This window comes from Esox lucius, chromosome 1 (genome assembly GCF_011004845.1).
Source record: "Esox lucius isolate fEsoLuc1 chromosome 1, fEsoLuc1.pri, whole genome shotgun sequence".
Taxonomy (NCBI): domain Eukaryota; kingdom Metazoa; phylum Chordata; class Actinopteri; order Esociformes; family Esocidae; genus Esox; species Esox lucius.
The window spans coordinates 3065154-3088834 of NC_047569.1; the positions used below are offsets into that span (position 1 = coordinate 3065154).

At 37.2% G+C, this 23681-nt stretch overlaps 1 protein-coding gene across 3 annotated transcripts in view; it reads right to left on the reverse strand.

Annotated features, from left to right (window-relative positions):
- b3glcta (beta 3-glucosyltransferase a) overlaps nt 1-23681 on the reverse strand; it is a 221632-nt gene that overhangs the window by 84681 nt on the left and 113270 nt on the right. For 2 of the 3 annotated variants that reach the window (XM_010901831.4, XM_010901829.4), the window contains exons 5-6: nt 12017-12093; nt 9034-9145 (exon numbers count right to left, since the gene is read on the reverse strand). The exons of the other annotated variant lie outside the window; for it this stretch is intronic. In XM_010901831.4, coding sequence (XP_010900133.1) covers nt 9034-9145; nt 12017-12093 — 189 coding nt within the window. The remainder of the gene's footprint in view (nt 1-9033; nt 9146-12016; nt 12094-23681) is intronic. 3 annotated transcript variants of the gene reach the window in all.

Genomic DNA, 23681 nt, shown 5'->3' on the forward strand with positions numbered 1-23681 from the left:
TACTCCTATTTAGGAAGAGTCATGGAAATGGTAGTTTTATTTCAATTACAAACTCAAACGCCATTTCCTGTAGGCATTTGGCGGTCCTAGTTTTAACCACTATGCCACTAAGCTATACCTGTGCCGAGTGTCGCTACAGCTACATGACATTAGATCAGTTTGTCACGCATTAACATCACGCCAACATCAGTTTACCTCCACCACAGATAGCATCTATGAACTGTATGGCTTTTGACACTGGCCGTTTTAACAGTTTATTAGCCAGTAATGGGCTTACTAGTATGTACTAACTTACCACTTGGAATAGTCATAAGAATTGAGCAATCGCTAGCAAGACTGAAGATAAACTTTACACTGCCACAGCTATTTCATGGGAAAACAATTTTCATTATTCTTTCTTTCGTGAATGACAATGATACAATAACTATCAATATAGGTGACGATAACTGGCTTTTTCGTCAAGTGCATAGACGAGAGAATCGTGTACCTTTTACTGTGCAAGGGGTTGTGATCTATATTACCCCAAAAAGCATGCACAGATGCATACTTTGAAAATCCACAAGAAATAGCCACGATATAACCGTAAACAGTTTTATTTTAGGCTTACTATAACATAGCAACTGAAGGTTTTAGCCACAGAGTTTTTATCTAGCCTGAACAAATCCTAATGCACAATTTGTTTTGACTGTGGCGAGGCTTGCACACCGGTCCCCTGCATAGCAGTCTGCTTCTCTAACCACTACGCTATTTAGGAGTAGTTAGTTAGTCACTGTCTCACTAAGACACATTCGCTCTTCTTTGCCGGCTCCGCTGACACGGTCCGGCAAAGACCATGAAGGATGTGATTAAAACAATATCAAGCCAAGAAAAATGAAAACAAATTCTCAGTTCAGGATATTTTAGGACACACATTATCTCCCACCGGGCTTCTGAAAAGGAAATATATTTTTTTGGAGGGCATTACGGCAACACGCAGGGTTTTTCAAAAGGAATATTTTAATAAAATTTTAATCCAAAGAATTTTCATTAAATAACAAATAATATCTTGCTATCTCAGTAGATTGAAGCTGAGACCACAGACAGTTCAGGCTAGATGGCAGAACAATAAGGTAGTGCTGGTACATGCATTAAAGTCAATGATAAAAACAATTACAATTGCTCTGAAACAACAAAAAAAGACAATTGAATATGTCTAATGAGCTAACAATAACAACTTATTTGACAATAAGTCAGTGAAGTCCTGCTTGTGCTTGGAGAAGTCAGTTTAGGTTTTACTTCAGCTGAGCACTAGAATCGCTAGACACTATTCATCCCCAAACCTGTTCATGTTGAGCATCAAACTCCCTGACATTCAGCAAAGCAGCACCCACACACATAAAATTGCATACATTTTGCTACTTCCTGCAGGGACTTCACACGCTGAACAGGAAGTGTCTCATCAAAGATAAGGAACGTCCCCTTCAAGATGAAATTCACCTGCTATATAAATGCATATTTCTTCAGTCTTGTTTTTGTTCATGAAACAAATCTAGTGACCATATGAGATTTGTAGGGCATTACAACTTTGAGATTGTGGAAAGAGTCATTTGGTCTACATATTGTTGATACTGTTTGTCTTTGAGTGTTACTGGTATTAAAGTGAGTCATAATATGTACAGATCCTAGACAATTACTGAGTAAATCATTGGTATATCATTCCTTCATTATTTAAGAAATAAACTTACCAACATGAATCTGAACACCGGATTTGATTCTGGATTCTTCATTCCTCCCTGGGAGATGTTTCCTTCCACAAATGAATGCTGTGGTGCATAGAGTGGCACCAATTAAGGAAGAGTTGTTGTGAAACCCTGAGGAGCTAAGACCTGCAAGAAATGGATGAATGAAACAAAAACACTTTGGTACTTCAATTATAATGAAACAGTAAATATGCCAGTTGTTCTCATCTTCCTTCTACTATTCAGTATATTCTTGGCTTGGTACCTTTTGAAATGTGGAGAGGGTGAAGACCAATTAAATCATGTTTCACAGAACTGGTTCCCAGGATGTTGATATTAATGGGGATATGAAATCTGACTCCTTGATAATATCAGATGCTCTTCAGCCCCAACATTTTGTCAGGTATATGATGCGTCCAGTTGGACTACAAACACATAAATATTTAACATTTGTAATGTTCTTGTAGTCAGAATACCATTTTGTCCTGTAAGAAATAGAATTGTACATGAAAAATATTTGAAGGCAACAACAAGCAATTCTCATTTGGCTAAGTAGCTTATCAAACTACCTTACAGCCTAACGCCATAACGTTTTAATCACTGAAGCTAGTTACCTATAGTCCGTTAGCTACCTCATCTAGCTAAGTACTTTACAATGGCATAACTATGCAAAAGAGTTAAAACATGAAAATTAGCTAACCCAGGTTTTCAATGGTAGCAATGCTTCGAGGCTAATGAAACATATCAGTTAAAAAGTGTTTCCTACAAATGTATGTATGTGGCAGTCCCACAGTTTTCTTTCCAATGTCCTCTCTCCAAATAGCCTGAATTTGAAGCCAAGTCCTTCTTTCAGCAATTTTCCTACCACAGGGTTCAAATCGTATATCTGCATTTATATTAGGGGACCAGGTACAGTAGGTACGGGCACCCTATTGTTTTTGATGGTTTTATCATTATTAGGGGGCCAAGCAACGAAGTTGCTGGAACCCTCTTATATTTGTACGTTTTATTATAATTAGGGGACCAAGTACTGTAGGTACAGGTATCCTATTGTTTGTGTTGGTTTTATTAGGGGACCAAGTACCGTAGGTACAGGTACCCTATTGTTAGGAGGCCAAGCAACAAAGTTGCTGGAACCCTCTTATGTTTGTACGTTTTATTATTATTATTATTATTATTCTCCAGGGCCATTTTTAGAGCTCCATATCTCGGTCCCCTCTTGTTCAAAACGCACCAAACTTTACCTGATTGTAGACAGCCAAGGTCCGAAGGCCATCATGGTACCCATACTCCTCATGGTGGTGCTGTAGCACTCAGTCGAAAATGGAAAATGTGTAGCTCAGATCTCATGATCCAAATGTCGTAGAGACATTCAACCAAGTTCCAGATATACCCCTTCTCATGCTGACCAAAAAAGTCTCTGGGGTCTTTCAAATTCATCCCTTGGATTTTCCTTCATTTTGAATTTGGTGAAAAACACGTTAACAACATCACCTCTGAAACCGCTGAACAGATTTGGTTGACAATCGATGTGAAGGACCACTGGACTATTGTCTTTAAAAGTTATATAAGAAAAGTTGATATCTCAAACAGTAAAACGTTTTTTTTGTGAATAAAAAACTTGTTAACGACATTTCCTCAGAAACCACAGAACGGATTTGCATGCCGTTTGGTGTGAAGGATCTTTGAACCATCTTCTTTAAAAATTCTATAAGGACAGATGATATTTCAAATATTATGGCCGAAATCAGCGAATGAAATTGAGCTGGCCAGGTCTATGACTTTAGAAGTCCATTAATCCCAAATGGAACATCAAACAGCTACAAAACAAAACATACTCGCAAATGTGTCTGTCAGGAATGGAAAGAAAAATTCCCATACAGCAATATATCTTGGGGGTGCTACAAGCATCACCAATGTTTCTAACGATTTTGCCGTTATTAGAAACACACCTAAACGACATCTCCTCCAAAACTGCTGAACTGATTTGATTGACAATGGGTGTAAAAGAGCACTGGACCATTGTCTTTAAAAGTTATATAAGAAAAGTTGATATCTCAAACAATATGGCCTCCATTTTAACTTTTGTAAAAAACTCATTAACGACATCTCCTGGAAACCGCTGAACAGATTTGCACACTGTTTCGCTGAGATGGACCCTGGGACCAGTATCTTCAATTACATTTTTGGGAATTTTGATATCTCAAACGATGCGCGCATAATAAGCTTATTACTTTTACATGGGTGTGGCACTTTGTCAAGCTATATATCCAATCAGGAATATCCAAGACTTACGCCCTTTAACATAGCACTAAACATCATTGAACTATTATTTTGAAGGAACTCTTATTTTAGGAAGAGCAAATGTTAAGTGTTTGTAAATCTCCTTGAACAGTAAGTAGGTCATGGCAGTTGAAATTGCTGCTACCATAAGCTAGATTCCAGTGCAAACCATCTTAAAGTTTAGGCTATGGATGATAAATGCCTGTGTAAATTGTGTAAACCCTACTGAAATTATTATTCAAAATAAGTACATTTTATCATTTTATTTTCCCCTTGTAAAGAAGACCTTTATTTTCATATTTGTCACAGTTCTTGTAAAAAAAAAAAAACACTATAATATTTGAGGGTATTCGAGGTATTATGTTTGTCTAAAGCGTTTGTTTTTGTTTAGAAATAATAATAATTGTCTAGAGTATGTGTGTTCAGTGAGGTTAGTTTCAATGTGGGTGGTTTGATTTCCTGCCTGTTGGGCACTGTCCGGGGCCTCCCCCGGGTAGGGCCACAGTGTCACCGGACCCCCCCGTCTCAGTTCCAAGGTGTTACGCTGCTATATTATTGTGCTGGGGGATATGAGGAATGTACTGCTAACATTTCTCAGTCTCCTCCAGTTTAAAATTTTAGGAGGAGTTCCACACCTGCGAAGTACCTGGTTTGGGGGGCCCGTTGCTGTCCCTGTCCTTGTCCACCTGGTCATACTTCTGACCTTGTCTAAAATCAAATAGACTCTGGATTTAGCCCAGAGAAATGTATTTATTATTCCAATTGGACTCTTAATATCTCAACCGGCACAGCCAGAAGAGGACTGGTCACCCCTCTGAGCCTGGGTCCTCTCTAGGTTTCTTCCTAAAATTCGACCTTCTTAGGGAGTTTTTCCTAGCCACTGAAATTCAACACTACTGTTGTTTGCTCCTTGGGGTTTAAGGCCGGGTGTCTCTGTAAAGCACTTTGGGACAACTGCTGTTGTAAAAAGGGCTTTATAAATAAATTTGATTGATTGATTGATTGATTGTTAAATGTTACACAAATAATATATTATTGTACACATAGACATGTTGCAGATATCTTTTCTAACTAATTTCCCTTGGTATGACATTTGCAGCGGTTAATGTTTTTTGCCATGTGACTTCCTGTCAATTAAATATTCAATGACCTTGTCACATCCAACCCCATCGACAGCTTAAATTGTTCTTTAGGTCACACCTGCTCCCTTTTACAAGGTGGTAGTATTTCGGAAGATTACGAGCTTCCCATGAGTACACAACACTGTGTATTAAAAGTAAATAGGCCTGTTGGATTTGTGGGTAGGTTTTAAATGAAGCTAGGTATTGTAATGTGGATATTAGCCAATTTGGTAAATAGTTGTTGGAAACTTTTATATATATATATATATATATATATTATAGGCCTAATTGTTTCCTGTCAAGTGATCTAATGTGGCCTGTACACTGCAAATGGAAACTGTTAAACAAGCTATTGGAAAGCCAAATTTGTTAGGGACTTATCCCCTCCACATTTAGAAATTGCATTATTGTCTCCCTTTTCCACTTCATATGGTGGAAAAATTAGGACGTTGGCTTCAGCACCTGGCAGTAATTTTAGAGTGGCAGGCAGGCCAAGGCAACAAAAAAATACTCAGAGCCAGAGGGTATCAAACTCTTACATCTCGCCTCTTTGTTTCATAATCGTTTCTGGCACGTGCAGCTAGACTTCTTTGCAACAGAAGCTGCTTGCGCGTGAGTTTTCCTGAAGCAAAAATATTGCATAGTAGGGTGAGTTTGATTGAGCTAGTTAGCAACCTAATTTCTCACAATGTTGTCTACAAGCAGGTAAAGCATAGATTGCCCGCTCTCTCATTGATATAGTGAGCAAGTTCCTGTTTCAAACAAGGTTGATGGTAGACAACAACCAAATATCTTACAGCTGTTTTGTATGGGTTATTGTAGCTAGCTAATATACTAATTGAGCTACATGAAGTTCGTTAGCTAGCTGATTAGTGCTGTGCTGGAGAGCTACGCTATAGACAGCTAACAAAGCTGTTTTAAGAGATTGACGACCAATATTAAGACATCTAAGGAGAGTTATCAGAGGGCCTATCAGTTATCTATAAAATTGTTTAATATTAAAACATTTTGTCATGTTGTAATGATGTTCTACATGTTTCACTGTCATGGTGATACAGTCTACATGACTTGGTGCACCATGTCTCAGCAGGATATTTAATTGTGTACAATTTGAGAATTCAGGAGCTTTACAAAAATTTTCCACCCATGTATTTTACTAACTTAAATGTCAAAGTTGCTTGGCTAGTTTTAAAATAATTTTTACTACCTTTGCAATAGTCTTTTCCATTTTCAGTGTGTACATTTGCTAGGTGAATTCGGAAGTTTTTACAACACCTCATCCTTAAATAATTCTAACATGCTTGTTTAGTACTAGAAAATAATTTTCCATTATATTAAACCCAGCTGAAACCTATTTGGTTTATTTAAATTAAACTTAACATTGTCTGTGTTATTGACTTGTCACAGTATGTAATGCACTGGCATGTGTTAAGGTTGGTATTAGGTAACAAATGGCAGAAGGGAATTAAATGAAGTTGAGGACGTGACGTGTCAATTTCTGAAATTTGACACAAAGACCATATAAAGCTTTATTTATCAAACCAAATAGCTTTTAAAAGTTTTTGAGATAATTAAGTGATGTTCTAGTACCACATTAGCAATTTTGCATGATCACTCAAGGATAAGGTGTTGGAGTAATGGTTGTTGGAAATATGGCCTGAGTAGATTTAATTAAAATAGTAAATTAAATAGTAATGTTTTTACATTGTTGATGTCCCGACTATACTTTGATCGGTTGAATACCACGTTGGTGAATAAGAGTAAACATTTCCTTTCAAAACAACAACATTTGTAAATTATTCCAAACTTTTGGCCCCCAGTATATAACCTTTATTGTCCTGTTAGATTTCCATGGCTAAAATAAAGGTTTCCATAAAATGGATTTCAAATTGGCTAACAATATTATTTGTTTTATAGATGCCACGCCAACCTGGATTTATGCTGAGTGTTTTGTGCGTGTCTGTGCGTGTGTTCAAGTAGCTCTATAGTTGGAGTGAAATGTGTAATTGTAAAAATGTGTTTGATTCCCAATTGAGACAAATGTTGTTGTGTCCTAGGGCAAGACACTCTACCCTAATTTACTCCAGGAAAATGTACCTGGATAAGAGCATCTGCTAAATGACTAAGATGTATACTTTACATATTTTTTATATTAATGCATTTGATTTGTCTGTAAACACATTATTTAAATTTACGATCTTCAAAGTAGAGTAAAACAAAAATGGAAATTGATTCCTCTATTAGAAACATGCTAAATTAGCAATAAAAATAATTTGACACAACTACTTAATTCTGGTAATGGTTATGATTGTTATTAATGTAGAAGTAACTTCTCTAATTTATTACCTACATTATCTAGCCCAGCTAGTTTTAATATTCTTTTTATCTTAACCTTTCAAATAATAATTTCCATTTTCAATGTGTAGCTTTTGTAAGCTTTTCAATATACAATATGTTCTGTGATTGTGACATTCATCAACTATCTACTTTTATTACACTGATGCTGAGAATGTTTTGTTGTAATAATCTAAGCTATTCCACAATCAAAGTCAACTGACAATGTGTGTCATTACGGTTTCAACAGTATGCCAGTTCACTAATATTATTCTTCTGGCAAGAAACTGTCCTTTTTGCAAAGTTAAAATGGTGTAAAGGTACCCAAATTAATATAGTAAAGCGTCAAGAAACACCACTTCTGGTGGACATGCAAATCAGCCTCATGGTGTCACAAGCCTGTGAAGTTGGACTTTTTGATAGGTCACCACACTCATCCCTTTTGACGCCATCATGGCTTTTCAGCCATCTTAGTTATTTTGAAAAACACTTAACACTACTCATATGGCAGCAAATGACCAATCCTGATGTAGTTTGACATTTGGTATCTATGTATGAAGATCTTCAAGAGCGGTATAAACCAGACCAGTATGTAAAAAACTACATGAGGTCACCATTGGACAGGAAATTGCTGCTTGCAGCTATATTTCTACTTATCATTGGTGCTATCTGATCCACAACTTGGCATGATATCCCGCAGCGTCTAGCAGCTGCTATGTTCGCAAATTGAAATGCTATCCGCTTCATCCACAAAGAAAGTCCACAGCCTTGTTGATACATGATTTCCCATGAAATTTCTTCCTACAAATGCACATATATAAAACAACAAAGCTAAACACAAACAAAAATATTGTCTGCTTCATCTCCAGGCCAAACAGTCTTGATTTGCACCTAGGTAAAATATTTGTTTTTTTCAATCACCCAAATTACCCAAGTTACATTTCGACTGTGATTTTCCCTTTGCTGTATTTTCCTTGAGAGAAGTATTCTGTGTAATATTAGCATAGTTCTGTTCTAGCTCTTCTAGTTGGTTTTAACAGTCTGTTGTGGATTACTCTAGATCTCTTCTCTTGTTGAGGTTTAAGGTTATCTTTTTTTGTCCTCTGTGAATCAATGGATTCAGAGATCATATTAAACGATTTGTCATCGATCAAAATTTCTCTCACGAAGATAAGCAATGCTAATTCATGTAAAAAAAAAAAAGAGGTGTTGCTTGTACCAATCAGCATGGGCCACTTCAACAACTGAACTAAACTACTCCAATACAGCTGTTGAGACAGTAGGATGCTGCTTAGTGAGGAAATCCCCCTGTCAGTGTCTAAGGAGAAGTGACATTTTGTCTATTTTATAGGATAAACATAACATGGTTTAAACAATACACAAAGGCAAAACAAGATACAGTTGTACCAATATGTTTCTATGAAACCATTAAACACAATGTGTACTGGATTTTCTTTTTAGCTTTCAGTCCAAATAAACTAAAAAGAAAGTGTGAGAAGAAGAGAGAGGGTCAAAAATATAATATTGTAGTTATTCTCTATAGTGAAATAGTAATTACATTTCTGTGGCTCACTTACTTTTCTCCTGTCAAACTTCCTGAGGATCTGGAGCAGCTTGGTCACCTTCACCTTAGTCTCTTCTTCCAGAAACACTAACCAGGAAGAGTTCTTCCCAAATGACAAGGAGAAGCTGAAAAGACAGAAACAGATTTGGAGTCAACAGGCCTTTATACAGCTTACAGAATCAGTGTACACATTTATGAAAATACCTACACAGTTGCTTGCATTTACTTCATTGTAGCAAAAGGCTAGCCTGACCTCTGATCTTATTCCACTCACCTATAGCAGACACCTCCTGCCCAGTTTTGCTTTTTGCTAGCCTTAATGGCTGACTGTTTTGCCACTCTTGCCAACTCCTAGTGGAATAAATTGTCCATAAGGCTTATCTTTGCGACTTCTATAGGACCCAAAGTCAAACATGCCATTAGAGTTAAAAAGCACATGCCATAAGCTTTTTAACTCACAGTTGAATTTTTTTAAATTTAAAATTACAGTTAGGTCAGGAAATAATTAGACAATGACAAGTTTAGATATTTTGTCTGTGACTTTTATATATTAAAGTCATAGTTAAATAATAAATATGCTTAAAGTGCAGTCTCTCAGCTTTAATTTGAGGGTATTCACATCCAAGTAGGGTTTAGGAATTACAGCTCTTTAATATGTAGCCCCCCCGAGAAAGCAAGGAGGAAACCCAGCATTTAGTGATGCCCATCTGTTCCAAACTTCAAGCAGTCATTGCCTGCTTTTTATTAAAAAATTACATTATTTATGATTGTGTTAATTTGTCCAATTACATTTGATCCCCTGAAATAAAGGGACTGTTTATGAAAATGGTTGCAATTCCTAAAGATTTCATAAAATATTTTCATTCAACCCCTTGAATTAAACCTGAAAATTTGCACTTCTTCTGCTTCTCGGTTGTATCATTTCAAATACATTGTGGTGGCGTACAGAACCAAAATTATGAAAATTGTGTCAGTGTCCAAATATTTCCGGACCTAACTGTATGTAATAAGTTCTGAATCCAAAACAATGGATCTCTAACATTAACAGTAGGGATGAACAAATCCAATACTGGCATCAGAAATGTGTTTGATACTGGACAAATATACAGGAATGGTCATCGGAGACCACAAGTCTAGGTACAGTGGGGAGAACAAGTATTTGATACACTGCTGTTTTTGCAGATTTTCCCACTTACAAAGCATGTAGAAGTCTGTAATTTTTATCATAGGTACTCTTCAACTGTGAGTGATGGAACAAAAATGCAATAAAATGCAAATGAATTATTTAAAAATCATACAATGTGATTTTCTGGATTTTTGTTTTAGATTCCATCTCTCACAGTTGAAGTGTACCTATGATAAAAATTACAGACCTCTACATGCTTTGTAAGTAGGAAAACCTGCAAAATCGGCAGTGTATCCAATACTTGTTCTCCCCACTGTAAGTGAGGGAAAGTTTGTTTTTTAATGGATTTTTTGTCGATATACATGAAATTAAGCATTCCATGATAATGAAAATTACAGATTGAGTGTAATGTGTGGACTACTTTCAGGCCATCAATAGCTCCCACAAAAAGTGATGTAATATTACAAAACATACATCTTCTAAAGCATGGAAGGATGGACTACAATCCACAGCTTGAATTTTTCTAAATTGTGAATTTAGAAAAAAGCCCAAAATTAGTATTGATGTTGCCCAGTTGCCCTCACTGGATTCCAACCTGGATCTCCCCTGACTTTTTCGTCAAGTGAAAAGAAAAGAGAATCATGGAAACGCCTACTCTTTTACTGGCCAAGGGATCATGATCTAGACTATATTACCCCAAAAAGCATGCATGGATGCATACTTTAAATATCCACCAGAAATAGTCACAATATAACCGTGAACTGTTTTATTTTAGGCTTACTATAACGTAGCTACTGAGGCTGTAACCAGCAACATTTTTGTCTATCCCGAATAAATCCATATGTATAATTTATCTTGACTGTGATGAGGCTTGAATGTGGGACCTCTGGTTTGGTAGTCTGCGTCTCTAACCACAACACTATTTAACAAGGGGTAGTCAGTCAGTTAGTCAGTTAGTCAGTAAGAGACATTTGCTCATCTTGGCTGGCTCCGCTCATGCGATCTGGCAAAAAGTGTGCCATGACAATTAAAAGTACAATGTATACACACTAAAAGTACATACTAATCAGGGAAGGATGGACCATACAGCACAGCATTTACCTTTTTACATTTTAAATTTCAAAACACTGTAAAAAATGTATTTTCATACTATCATCAGGCATGTATTCTTACTGGATAAATGTTTCCTCTTTTGTCAAAGTACCATATCTTGGGTTAGGCGTACTTTATACTACAAAAGGACATGATGATTTATAACCACTGTTATTTACAAAGATTTAGTAAAAATAAAATGCATCTTACTATGTCTGAAATGCTTGTGAATCTAAACAAAGTATTACAGTATTAGGGTCAGGTGGAATACTTTGGGCTGTGATGTTTGAGTTTGGGGCTGCATGATACAGAAATGTATGCCGCTGACCTGTGAGTTAATTTGGATGGCTGGTTGATGACTCATAAAATGCTAGGTGAAGATGACAATGCACTCACTCTGTTGTTAATATAATATCATGCTGTTGAACTCTGAAATATCTCTGTATACAGTATGTTTATGGATGCATTCTGTGCTCTGCCCCTTCCCCAAAATATTTCTTTATTTCTCTTTGGATCTCGTGGATGGCCTATTTTGTCATCAAAACTGTGAATGTCTCTAAAAACTGATAAGTTTGAAGGCCTAAGTAGTATAGTGTGTATTGACCTTGTAGTTTATTTATTATAAACTTTATTATAACCTTTTTTTTGCTACATGGTTATTTTCAGTTTCTAAGAAACAATGTTGGAGACATATTGTTTGGATGGAAATTACAAGATGGAAGTCTTTGTGATGTGATTAATGGCTGCTCTTTGAGAACAGACAGGGCTTAGCTCTTACTAAGGCAGCAGAGGTAGGATGCTCCAGTCTCCCTCATTGTCTGTCAAACTGTGGAGGAACAGGACCAGAGGAGGGGGCTACAAAAAGAATGAGAAGAGAGTTTTAGAGAAGTCAGACAGGAAAACCCTTACCAACAAACAAGGTATGTTCTAAACTTTAAAGGTTTGCAGGAAACCATGATGCAACCTCCTAATGTTCTGGGAACTTAATTTTGTTTAGGGCGGTCACAGCAGTGCAACCACTATATAGAAAAAAAAAGTAGATTTTTCACCTGACAGTACAGGTGATAATTATTGTTTTGTTCTTGAAAAAGAGCAGTAGGATGAATTTCAAACTTTGCTGCAGCAGTGCATATCTACTGGAAGCAGCATAGACCACAGGACTACCTTAGGCCACTGGAAGATGTATTTACCAGCAGTAACCTAGTGTAGCGCCCCCCCCCTAGCGTGTCTTGGCTATTTTATTGAAGTGCGCTCCCTGAATTCTTATCTGGCGAAAGATCTCTCTTTCCGTTTTCAATTAATGCCCCAATGTAAATTACTAACGTCTCACTATATGTTCACTTTTATTTCTCCTAGTACTTTACTTAATTTATAATAACCACACAATGTCTGTATAGCTAACTTTAAGTAAAATATTAACTCTATGTCCCTCTCTCACACACTACTTAAAAGGGACACTCACTTTAATACCTGTTTTTGTATAACTAAATCATTATACTGGAAAGGAATTATTGTTAATTCCAATACGCCTCGTATAAATATGTAAAACCCTAAATATAAAGAGAATCTTCACAGGAAATAGTTATGAAATATTTACTTAAAGAACAAATGTAAAATATTTACAAACATACAATTTGATTCAACTAAACAAAGTAAACTAATCACAGTTCTCCATCACCTTGAATTCACCAAATTAAACCAATTGGAATTCTAAATCTAATGCCGGCAAATGACTAAATGGCCATCAAATGAATAAACAAAATGAATACCCTTATAGTCAAAAGAATAACCGTAGCAGGCCTGTTGTGTAGCTTGAGATCGTTGTGCGTGTTGTGGCTTCACAAATGCTGCATACCTCGGTTGAAACGAGTGGTTATTTCAGTCAAAGTTGCTCTTCTATCAGCTTGAATCAGTCGGCCCATTCTCCTCTGACCTCTAGCATCAACAAGGCATTTTCGCCCACAGGACTGCCGCATACTGGATGTTTTTCCCATTCTGACATTCCGTTTGGAGTTCAGGAGATTGTCTTGACCAGGACCACACCCTTAAATGCATTGAAGCAACTGCCATGTGATTGGTTGATTAGATAATTGCATTAATGAGAAATTGAACAGGTGTTCCTAATAATCCTTTAGGTGAGTGTATATCAGACAAAAATTTATGTTGAACCGTGCTCAATACACAGGGAAAAGCTCCGATTTTAATAAACCAAAAAATTTGATTCACACTCACAAGCAGTTGGTGGCATTTAACCCCGGCCATCATCCCGAACCAAAACTCCAAAATGTTACTTAACTTAAAGCTACAGGTACTACTTACCCTAGCAGCCGTACTAAACATACCATTGTGTGGCATGGTAATGGAGGGAATCCATTAAATGCAGAGGGTGATTTTAGCATTTGCATTGCACACAGTGTAACATTCTGGGTGGTATTCATTTGGGATGCAACAGTGGTTTGTGGATTACTGTACCGGTTCGATTTCAGTATGAATAACATATCATGTTAGAATTGTTTCCACTCAGCTGACAGAGGCAAAGTAATGCTTGCAGACTACTCTGTTTACAGTCTTACCCTTGTCAACGTACTGAACCAGTGTTAATTTTGTCACCCTCTATTTTTTGGTTTTAGAATCATATTATTTGTAGATCCCGGATACAGGCGGCCGAAATGAGCTTTCTCCGCAGGGTGGCTGGGCGATCCCTTAGAGATAGGGTGAGAAGCTCGGTCACCCGGGAGGAGCTCAGAGTAGAGCCGCTGCTCCTCCACATCGAGAGGGGTCAGCTGAGGTGGCTTGGGCATCTGTTTCGGATGCCTCCGGAACGCCTTCCTGGGAAGGTGTTCCGGTCACGTCCCACCGGGAGGAGACCCCGGGGAAGACCTAGGACACGCTGGAGGGACTATGTCTCCCGGCTGGCCTGGGAACGCCTCGGTGTCCCCCCGGAAGAGCTGGAGGAAGTGTCTGGGGAGAGGGAAGTCTGGGCATCCCTGCTTAGACTGCTGCCCCCGCGACCCGGCCCCGGATAAGCGGAAGATGATGCTATGCTATGCTATTATTTGAAGAATTTTGTGCATTTATTTTCAAATTGACGAAAACAGTGAGCCATTTCAGTTAACAAAATGCCTTTATGTTTTAGTCACATTTTAGTCCATTAACAAATATTGTCTAATTAACCCATATTAGTCTAAACAAGTCACTATATCAAATAACGCCAGTTGAACATATCATCGCTAATGTTCCACTTACAATTATGATATGGCCCACTATTAAGCCTATTTATGAACATTTTAAGTGCACTATTGTGCACAGAATGGAAGCGTGAAATTTCCAAAATGGAAAATGCATATTGCACATGCATTACTGTTCAAGCAATTTAATTGACATGGATGGATATATCAGTTTGAAATGTAAGAAAATGTCCTATCAGAATTTGCAAACCAGTGTCAGAGTCAGAGAAAGTATTAAGTATAATGCACATTACAAGTGGGATGTATAGATACAATTGGCAATTCGAAATGTGCAATGAAGGCAGATTGAAGGTAGCATGTGCAACTGAAACACCGGGATAGCAGCAGTGAGGTTCACGAGGTTAAATAAAAAAAGGTATTTAACAAATATTTTCATCACTATTTTTGCAGATGAAATTAACACGGAACACTGAATCCCTAAATGTTCCCACACAGCGGATTTAAAATAACGGCTGTGCCTCTTCAAATTTGATTCTCTGTCTCGCAATCCATTGGAGCTGAGATAATATTTGTTTTTAGTTTCCCTTCACTTCACGGGGCCCCTGAGATGTTATTGCAAATCGCACATTGGTTGTTTAAGGGGGAGGGGGTAATGCGATCACCACATTTTGAGAAAAGCTTGTCAGCCCTGCCTGCCAAGCAATAGCCTGCCAACCTGTTCACAAGCTACGTGTCAGGTTCCATGGACCTGAATCTACAACATGCCTCTAGTCTGCAGGAGAAGCGTTTCTAGGATGACAATACGTTTGGGGCATTTTTTATGTACATGCTAGCTGCCAACATTTATACATTGTCAATCAGACATTCACGCTTTAGCTACACTTATATTATTTTCAGATTAGTGATAACTTTTTTTATCGTAGATCAATAGCCGCCAGAATCAGATGCCAACAATGACAAGCCCTGTAACCGCTGTGCTCTCTCACAGTGGGCTTACACAAAATGCACATGAGCCAAAGACTGCAAAGTAGATCTGCTGCTTGAATAACACATACAGGACCCAAAACATTTACGGTTTTTAATCAATGATATCATATTATTTTTCAGGGCTTTAATGCATGAACGGAATTACAGATTAATAGATCAGGGGGTATTTTTAATTTTTTATTATAATTCTTTTGTAAAAAACTATAAATAATATGAGATCCGGGGCTTGTATCAACAAATTATGTTGCCACATTTGATAATAAACTACTTGAACGTACTATGTACACAGGTAGTCTGGTCCAGAGATGCGCAGCATGGATTGCTTCACCCTGGCTATTTTTATGTGGCTATTTAAGTGAACTATACTGCAGGCACAGAGGTCAAAGGGGCCATATTTAATATTTGGGAAGTAAAATTGAGCTTAATTGTAAAAATGTACTGAACATATGAAGACATCCACTTTAGTTGGTTATTACATAATGCACTATATTATTACATTTTAATTAAAAAGAAGTCCAACTCCCACATTTTGTAATAATCACTGCATTATGTAATAATTTATTACAAAATGCGGGGAAATATACTATATATTGTGTTCAAGCTGTTTATTACAAAATTCAGCAGATTATTAGAAAATGCGGGTGTTTTTACATAATGAAGTGAAAATGTATTCCATTTTGTCAAAGTATTATATAATGCAGTGTTATTACATAATGCATTGTTACAGGGCTATTCATAAAAGATCCGGGGCTGTAGCTAATATTGCTATGTTAAAGAAAGGTGAAGACATTGCTCCAATATTACTACGTTTTGAGAGTATAAGTCTTTTATCATAATACACTGCATAATTTGTCAAGTTTTACCCATTTTAGCTAGTCTGTATACAATATAATTTTATATGCAGTACTGTGAAATCTTTTTGAAAGTATTGAATTAAAGCCTTCTCTCTCTGCAGTAACTGTATGTAAAAAAGAGCCAGAAAAGGAACCAGGCAAGCCTAGTTCAGCCGGCCCGCAATTAAATGTGATAAACATGGGTTACCACCCTCACTGAATTCGAACCCCGGTTTCCCACGTGAGTGGCTGTATCTTTAACCGCTACACCATAGCGCTATACGTTTGAATATTTCCTTTCTTATGAAGTTTACCTCCACCACAAACAGCATCTGTGAAATGTATGGCTTTTGCCACAGGCCGTTTTAACAGCATATTAGCCCGTATTTATTACCAGTACCTAACTTACTACTTGAAATTAACACAGCCAAAGCTATTTCATGGCGCAAAAGCGTTCGTTTTTCTTTCATCCGTGAATGACATTGATACAATAACTATTAATATAGGTGACCATAACTGACTTTTTCGTCAAAGTGAAAAGAAGAGAGAAACTTGGAAATCCCTACTATTCTACTGCCCAAGTGGTACAGATGCGTACTTGTGTACTTATTTTAGGCTTACTATAACGTAGCTACTGAAGGTTGTAGCCAGCGAAGTATTTGTAAAAGTAAATGCGTACTTCCACCAAAAATAGTCACAACATAACCGCGAACAGTTTAATTTTAGGCTTACTATAACATAGATACTGAGGGTTATAGCTTTCTTTTGACTGAAATACATTTTTCATTTGAGGTTGTTCTTTTGTATGCAACCAAAATAACTTCTGTTGAATAAATGTTATCAAACTTAATGGAGATATATTATGGGCATATATTGAAATGGCAAAAAGTTTACATATGGCGCATTGAATACAGAGAAAATTAACAGAAAATAGTCTTTTTAAAACAAGTCAGTATTTTGTGCGGCCTCCCGAACAATACAAAACTGAATAAATTAGTATCGTCAGACTTCTGGGTTAAATTGCTTGTGGTAAATTGCTTGGTTTCTGCTTTTTTTTTTTGAGGGTGCACCATTCTAATACTCAGCGTTCTATACACAGATTTCTGCCTGAAGTACGACTTAATTGTTTTTGCAGAGTTTTTGATGTCATTACTGTGCTGAAAGATCATGTTTTTGCAAATGATTTTCCAATTGGAACAACATGATGATTTACATTCTGTATATATTTCTCAGCAATCATAATTCAATAGATTTTGACCAGATTTCTACATTGTTGGCAGGAAATTAACCCCTTGGGCTACCACAGTGCTTCACAGAATACCACAGACATCAATGTACACTATATGGCCAAATGTATGCGGACACCCCTATTAATGATTGAGTTCAAGTGTCTCAGCCACACCCATTCCTCACAGGTGTATAAAATCCAGCACTTAAGAGCTCAGTGACTTCAAACATTGCCACAAGTCTGTTTGAGGATCACTCACCACAAACTTCCAAACTGCCTTCGGAAACAACATCAGCACCAGAAAGTTTGAGAAGCTTCACTATATGCGTTTCCATGGCCGAGCACATGTATCCAAGCCTCATATCAATATGCGCAATGCCAAGCGTCAGCTGGAGTAGTGTAAAGCACGCTGCCACTGGACTCTAGAACGTGGAGAAGATCTGCAAAGAGGAGTGGGACAAAATCCCTCCTGAGATGTGTGCAAACCTGGGGGCCAACTACAAGAAACATCTGACCTCTGTGATTGCCAACAAGGGTTTTGCCACCAAGTACTAAGTCATGTTTTGCAGTGTGGTCGAATACTTATTTCACACATTAAAATGCAAATCAATTTCTAAAATTTTTGACATTACTTTTTCTGGATCTTTTGTTGTTATGCTGTCTCTCAAAGTTCAAATAAACTTACCATTAAAATTATAGACTGATAATTTCTTTGTCAGTGGGCAAATGTACCAAATCAGCAAAACCCCTCACTGTAGTATATACTGTAAAGTTTGGTGGATAATGGTCTGGGGCTGTGTTTCAGGGTTTGGGAAACGCCCCTTAGTTCCAGAGAAGGGTCATCTTAATTCTACAGGATAAAAAGACAATTGGGTGCTTCCAACTTTGTGGCAACAGTTTGGGGAAGCACCTTTTCTGTTCCAGCATGACAGTGCACCAGTGCACAAAGCAGGGTCAATAAAGACATGGTTTGACAAGGTTGGTGTGGAGGAACTTGAGTTGCCTGCACAGAGCCCAGACCTCAACCACAATGAACACCTTTGGGGTGAATTGGAACGGTGATTGCACCAATCCAACACTAACGATTGACCTCACAAATATTATTTAATATTTAGTCCAAGCAAGTCTCAGGTCTAAACCATCAAGTCTCGAGTCAAGTCTCAAGTCACAGTTCAGATAAATCAAGCAAGTCAAGTCAAGGGTTCACCCTAAGCAAGTCAAGTCGAGTCCTTATAAGTTTCAAGTCAAGTCACAGTACTAAAGAGATGAACACACACACACACACTGTCCTCTGTTTCTGACGTGCGCTCGGTGGGAAACTCAATATAAAAATCAAATATTTTTCTCCTCCGCGTTTCAATTTTTTGGGGGGGCGAAGCGGAGGGATCTCGAATCAGCCTGAAGGGGTTGTATTTGCTATAACAACCGCCTCGCTATACCTTATCCCGCTTATTACATAGCTACCTACCAAATAACAGAGATGGGGACAAGTCACACATGGTCAAGTCCAAGCAAGTCTCAAGTCTTAACCATCATGTCTCGAGTCAAGTCTCAAGTCACAGTTCAGATAAATCAAGCAAGTCAAGTCAAGGGTTCACCCAAAGCAAGTCAAGTCGAGTCACAGTACTAAAGAGATGAGCACACACACACATACACTGTCCTCTGTTTCTGACGTGCGCTCGGTACGAAGCTTGATTTCAAAATCAAATATTTTTCTCCTCCGCGGTACAATTTTTTGGGGGGACGAAGCGGAGGGATCTTGAATCAGCCTGAAGGGGTTGTATTCGCTATAACAACCGCCTCGCTATACCTTATCCCGCTTATTACATGGCTACCTACCAAATAATTCAATAATTTGACACAAAATGTTGATTTCAAAAGGAATTTATTGATTTAAAAACGATTGTATTGCTTCCTCTAAAGAAAATAGTCCGTTCCGTCTCCGGTTAGAATCCTGCTGCGTCCATAGCAACGCGCTGTTTTTCATGGCAACGGTCTGTTATCAAGAAATAACACGCATTCTGCACTGGAATTCAGCCAATCCATGTAATAAGGGCTAATAATGACAACCTTATAAACTAATTATTGTAACCGAAAAACTGCCTAATATGTAATTACGCTGTAATTATTCTTGTCTGTATGAGTAAAAAAAAAAACTTCGAAATGTTTAGGTGCTAGTAATCACATCGGCGCCTCCATGTTAGCCTTTCATGCAGTAAAGTTAACTGTTATGGTGTAAGCACAATGCTTTTTAGTTTCCACACGCAGTCCACAAACACTTGAAAATGCGCACATTTAATACAGACATTATAGCCTACGTGTAATAATATACATGCCCGCTCATTTTAAGATGCCCATCAACATTAAAATTCAGGCTATGCCACTGTTATAGTCAAATTCCCTTACATCTATTTACCAGACGTATTCAGTAATGATAATGGTCACATTTCTAACAAGAAAAAAAACCAAACATAATATGCAACCAAGGCCAAATTATGAAAAACAAAAGATTAATTCATTCAATAAGTAACTTAATCGTTATAGATCTTAGTGAAACTGAATATAAAGAGATTACTTTCTTACCTTTCCTTGTGGTTCTTAAAATAACGAATGAAATTTGACGTTGTTGCATATTTTGCATCTGGCAAATCTTTTTTATTCACACGGTCCAGTTCAAAGTCCTTGTATCCAAACGATACTATTTGTGGAGCTCGACTAACGTTACTGTCTGCCAAGTTTGGCGCGGTTTGAATTGTGCAGCGTTAAAGGCACATACGCTGATTAGTGGTGCTGATGTCACAGCATATAACATAATTTTATTGCTGTTTGTTTATTATAAGTTCAAGTCATTGTCGAGTCTTCCACTTCAATTCAAGTCTCAAGTAACTTGTTCTCAAGTCAAAGTCAAGTCAAGTCATTTTCATACTTTAATCAAGCAAGTCACAAGTCCTGAAAATTGTGACTCGAGTCAAGTCATGTGACTCGAGTCCCCTACCTCTGGTATACGCAATCGTTTGATTACAGGCACAAATTGGACAGAAAAAAAAAGAAGTATATTCTTGTTCTGAGAAATGAAGGCTATTGCATGCGAGAAATTCCCAAGAAACTGAAGATCTCGTACAATGATGTGTACTACTCCTTTCACAGAACAGAGCAAACCTGCTCTAACCAGAATAGAAAGAACCTATAACACACCGTGAAAAGATTATGATGCACTAATAATGATTAGCTGCTTAATGACCCCATCTTTTAGATTAACCACATTGATGATAACTATAATGCTTAATGATCTTTGCGAAAAGATATCCCAGAAATTGTAAAGCACAATGCTTCTGTACATTATAATAAAACATATAATGCATGAGAATTTTTATACAAGATCACAGGTCTTTGAGTCTTTAAGTGTCTATAACTATGCTTATACTGCGTTATTACTGTATTATATTGTATTATGAGCACATATATAATGCTGTATAATGCGTAACACATATTCACTTTAAATAGTGTTACTGTATTTTCTTTAAACCAATGGTGTAGAAATCTGAAAAAGTAGTCTTTCTACTAGAGCAGAACAGAGAAACTCAATGTATTTATTTTGCAGTGTAGGAGAGTAGCTCAAAAGTATTTACTTTACAAGGTGGCAAAGTCCATACCCGCTCAGCCCACCCTCCTGTACTACAAAAAAGTTGTCAGTGAGAAGAGACTAGCTTCCAGTCATAGGCAGAAAACCAGGGGGGGGGGGGGGGGGACGGGACCCAACCCCACCATCCTGGAATAAACTATGATTGGATTTCCCAACATATCACTGTAAACATAATGTAATTTCAATAATATCAATAAGATGCAATGAAAGCACTTGTGCTGATGACACTTAATAGCACATTTTTAAGTTTCAAAAGATTGCGACCCTCTGCCCTTTGTCTCACAATGGTTTGATCCAGTGCCCCCCCAGCCCTCAACAGTGGCACATCGTGCAGGTACAGTGCATGTGTGGGAACCTGACAGTCTGTCGTTGTTGGCTGACTTTCAGTAAGAAGTTCTAACAAAGGATACGTTAGACATTTCTTTACTTCTACCATTCAATACAATAAAACTAATTTCTAACCGTCACTAGCCTTAATTTTCTTACTTAAATTAATTTAAAGTTAAGAAAAATAGTATTTGACCAAAAATATATCTAAATTACACTGTAGCAAAACATTTTAATAAAAAAATAAAAGAGTACTGTAAACTAGCAGCAATCTGGGTAGTATTTTGATAGAGTTGCAATCTGGGTAGTATTATTGAACATTTAGATATGGCAAGTATGGCAGTAATATACATAACAGTGTGACCTAGCAGCAATTGACAGAGTAATTGAAATATCAGATACATAAGAGTGCAATAAGCTACGTCGTGAGAATTAAGAAGAAAATGTACACACAGCTTAAAATATAGTGAGGATAATGTGATCATATACATAACACTGTACATAGCAGCAGTTTAAAAAGAATACTGTAGATTAGCAGCAGTACTGGTAGTAGTATTGAATATTGTAGAAATGGCAAAGCACGACAGTCATTTACAGTTGTGCTCATAAGTTTGCATACCCTGGCAGAAATTGTGAGATTTTGGCATTGATTTGGAAAATATGAATGATCATGCAAAAAAATATGTCTTTTATATAATGATAGTGAACATATGAAGCCATTTATTATCACATCGTTGTCGGTCTCTTTTGTAAATCATAATGATAACAGAAATCACCCAAATGGCCCTGATCAAAAGTTTACATACTCTTGAATGTTTGGCCATGTTACAGACACATGAGGTGACACACAGGGTGAAAATGGCAATTAAAGATGAATTTCCCACACCTGTGGCTTTCTAAATTGCAATTAGTGTCTGTGTATAAATAGTCAATGAAATGTCAAAAGACCTGCGTAACAAGGTAATGGAACTTTATAAAGGTATACTTTACCTGCAAATTAATTATAAAAAAATAATACAATGAGATTTTCTGGATTTTTGTTTTATATTCCATCTCTCACAGTTGAAGTGTATCTATGACAAAAATTACAGACCTCTACATGCTTTGTAAGTAGGAAAACCTGCAAAAAAATCGGCAGTATATCAAATACTTGTTCTCCCCACTGTACCTATTAAGCAAAATATTACAGTACAGTGAACATGGAAATTGACGATTGAAATCGAATGCCGCTGAATGTGCATTATGAAACTGACTTAACATAGCGCCCCAAACCCCTAATGTTGCTTTGTAATACTTCATTATTTTTGGGGACCAGCTTCATACAGCTCTAAAGAATTATTATTTTTTTCTACACATGGACAGACATTTATGTGAATTGTGTAACATTCAGAAAATTACAGACAGATTTTGCTTGCCCCTTTCTGCGATTGTTCATGATTGGTGTAGAAGGGGAAAAATGAGAAATACTCTCATCCCAGTATTAGTGCAAACATACAGTGCTGTGAAATTGTGTTAACCTTTTCTGTTATTTGTTTTATTCATGTTTCTAATTGCTTCAAAACATTGTTGAAAAATGAATGGCAATTTCTCCAAAAGGATATTGACATTATTGTATAAAAAAATCAAGATATACGCAGCTTTTCGCAGGTACATTAATACAGTAGTGTGATGTTTTGCTCCATAAACCCCAACATTGTCAAAACGTTGCAGAAACCCCAGGCACACCAATGCACATTTGCAATCTTGAACACACGCACACAACTATGTTTTACCCGCGCAAACGTAACATGATTATTAGGGCCACCAACAATTGATTTTCAATTTTATAGAAATAAACTGTGATTGTACATCTGCACTCTTAGTTTAAAGTCAATGCCGTCAGCAGCCAGTGATAACCAATGGATGCAATATTCTGAGATGCAAAGCAAGCAGAATCACATGGCCTACCTATATGGATGGAGTTGAGGTGGTTGCGTCAAATGCATATCATCACCTTTTCTCCTTAAATATTGTGATTAATTCAATATGTTTTATAATCTGTTACAGCTATCTAACAAATAGTTGCCAAATCTTCAGTTTTTCTTCTTGGCTGTGTTGTTTCAGTGCATTTGACAAATAAACCTTGAAACTTGAACTATGTAATATATAACACTTCAACTAATATATAACATGATCGAGGTAGGCCTATCGCGAGAAAGATGTGTCGAGTACTCATACTTAAATGAGTCAGATACACA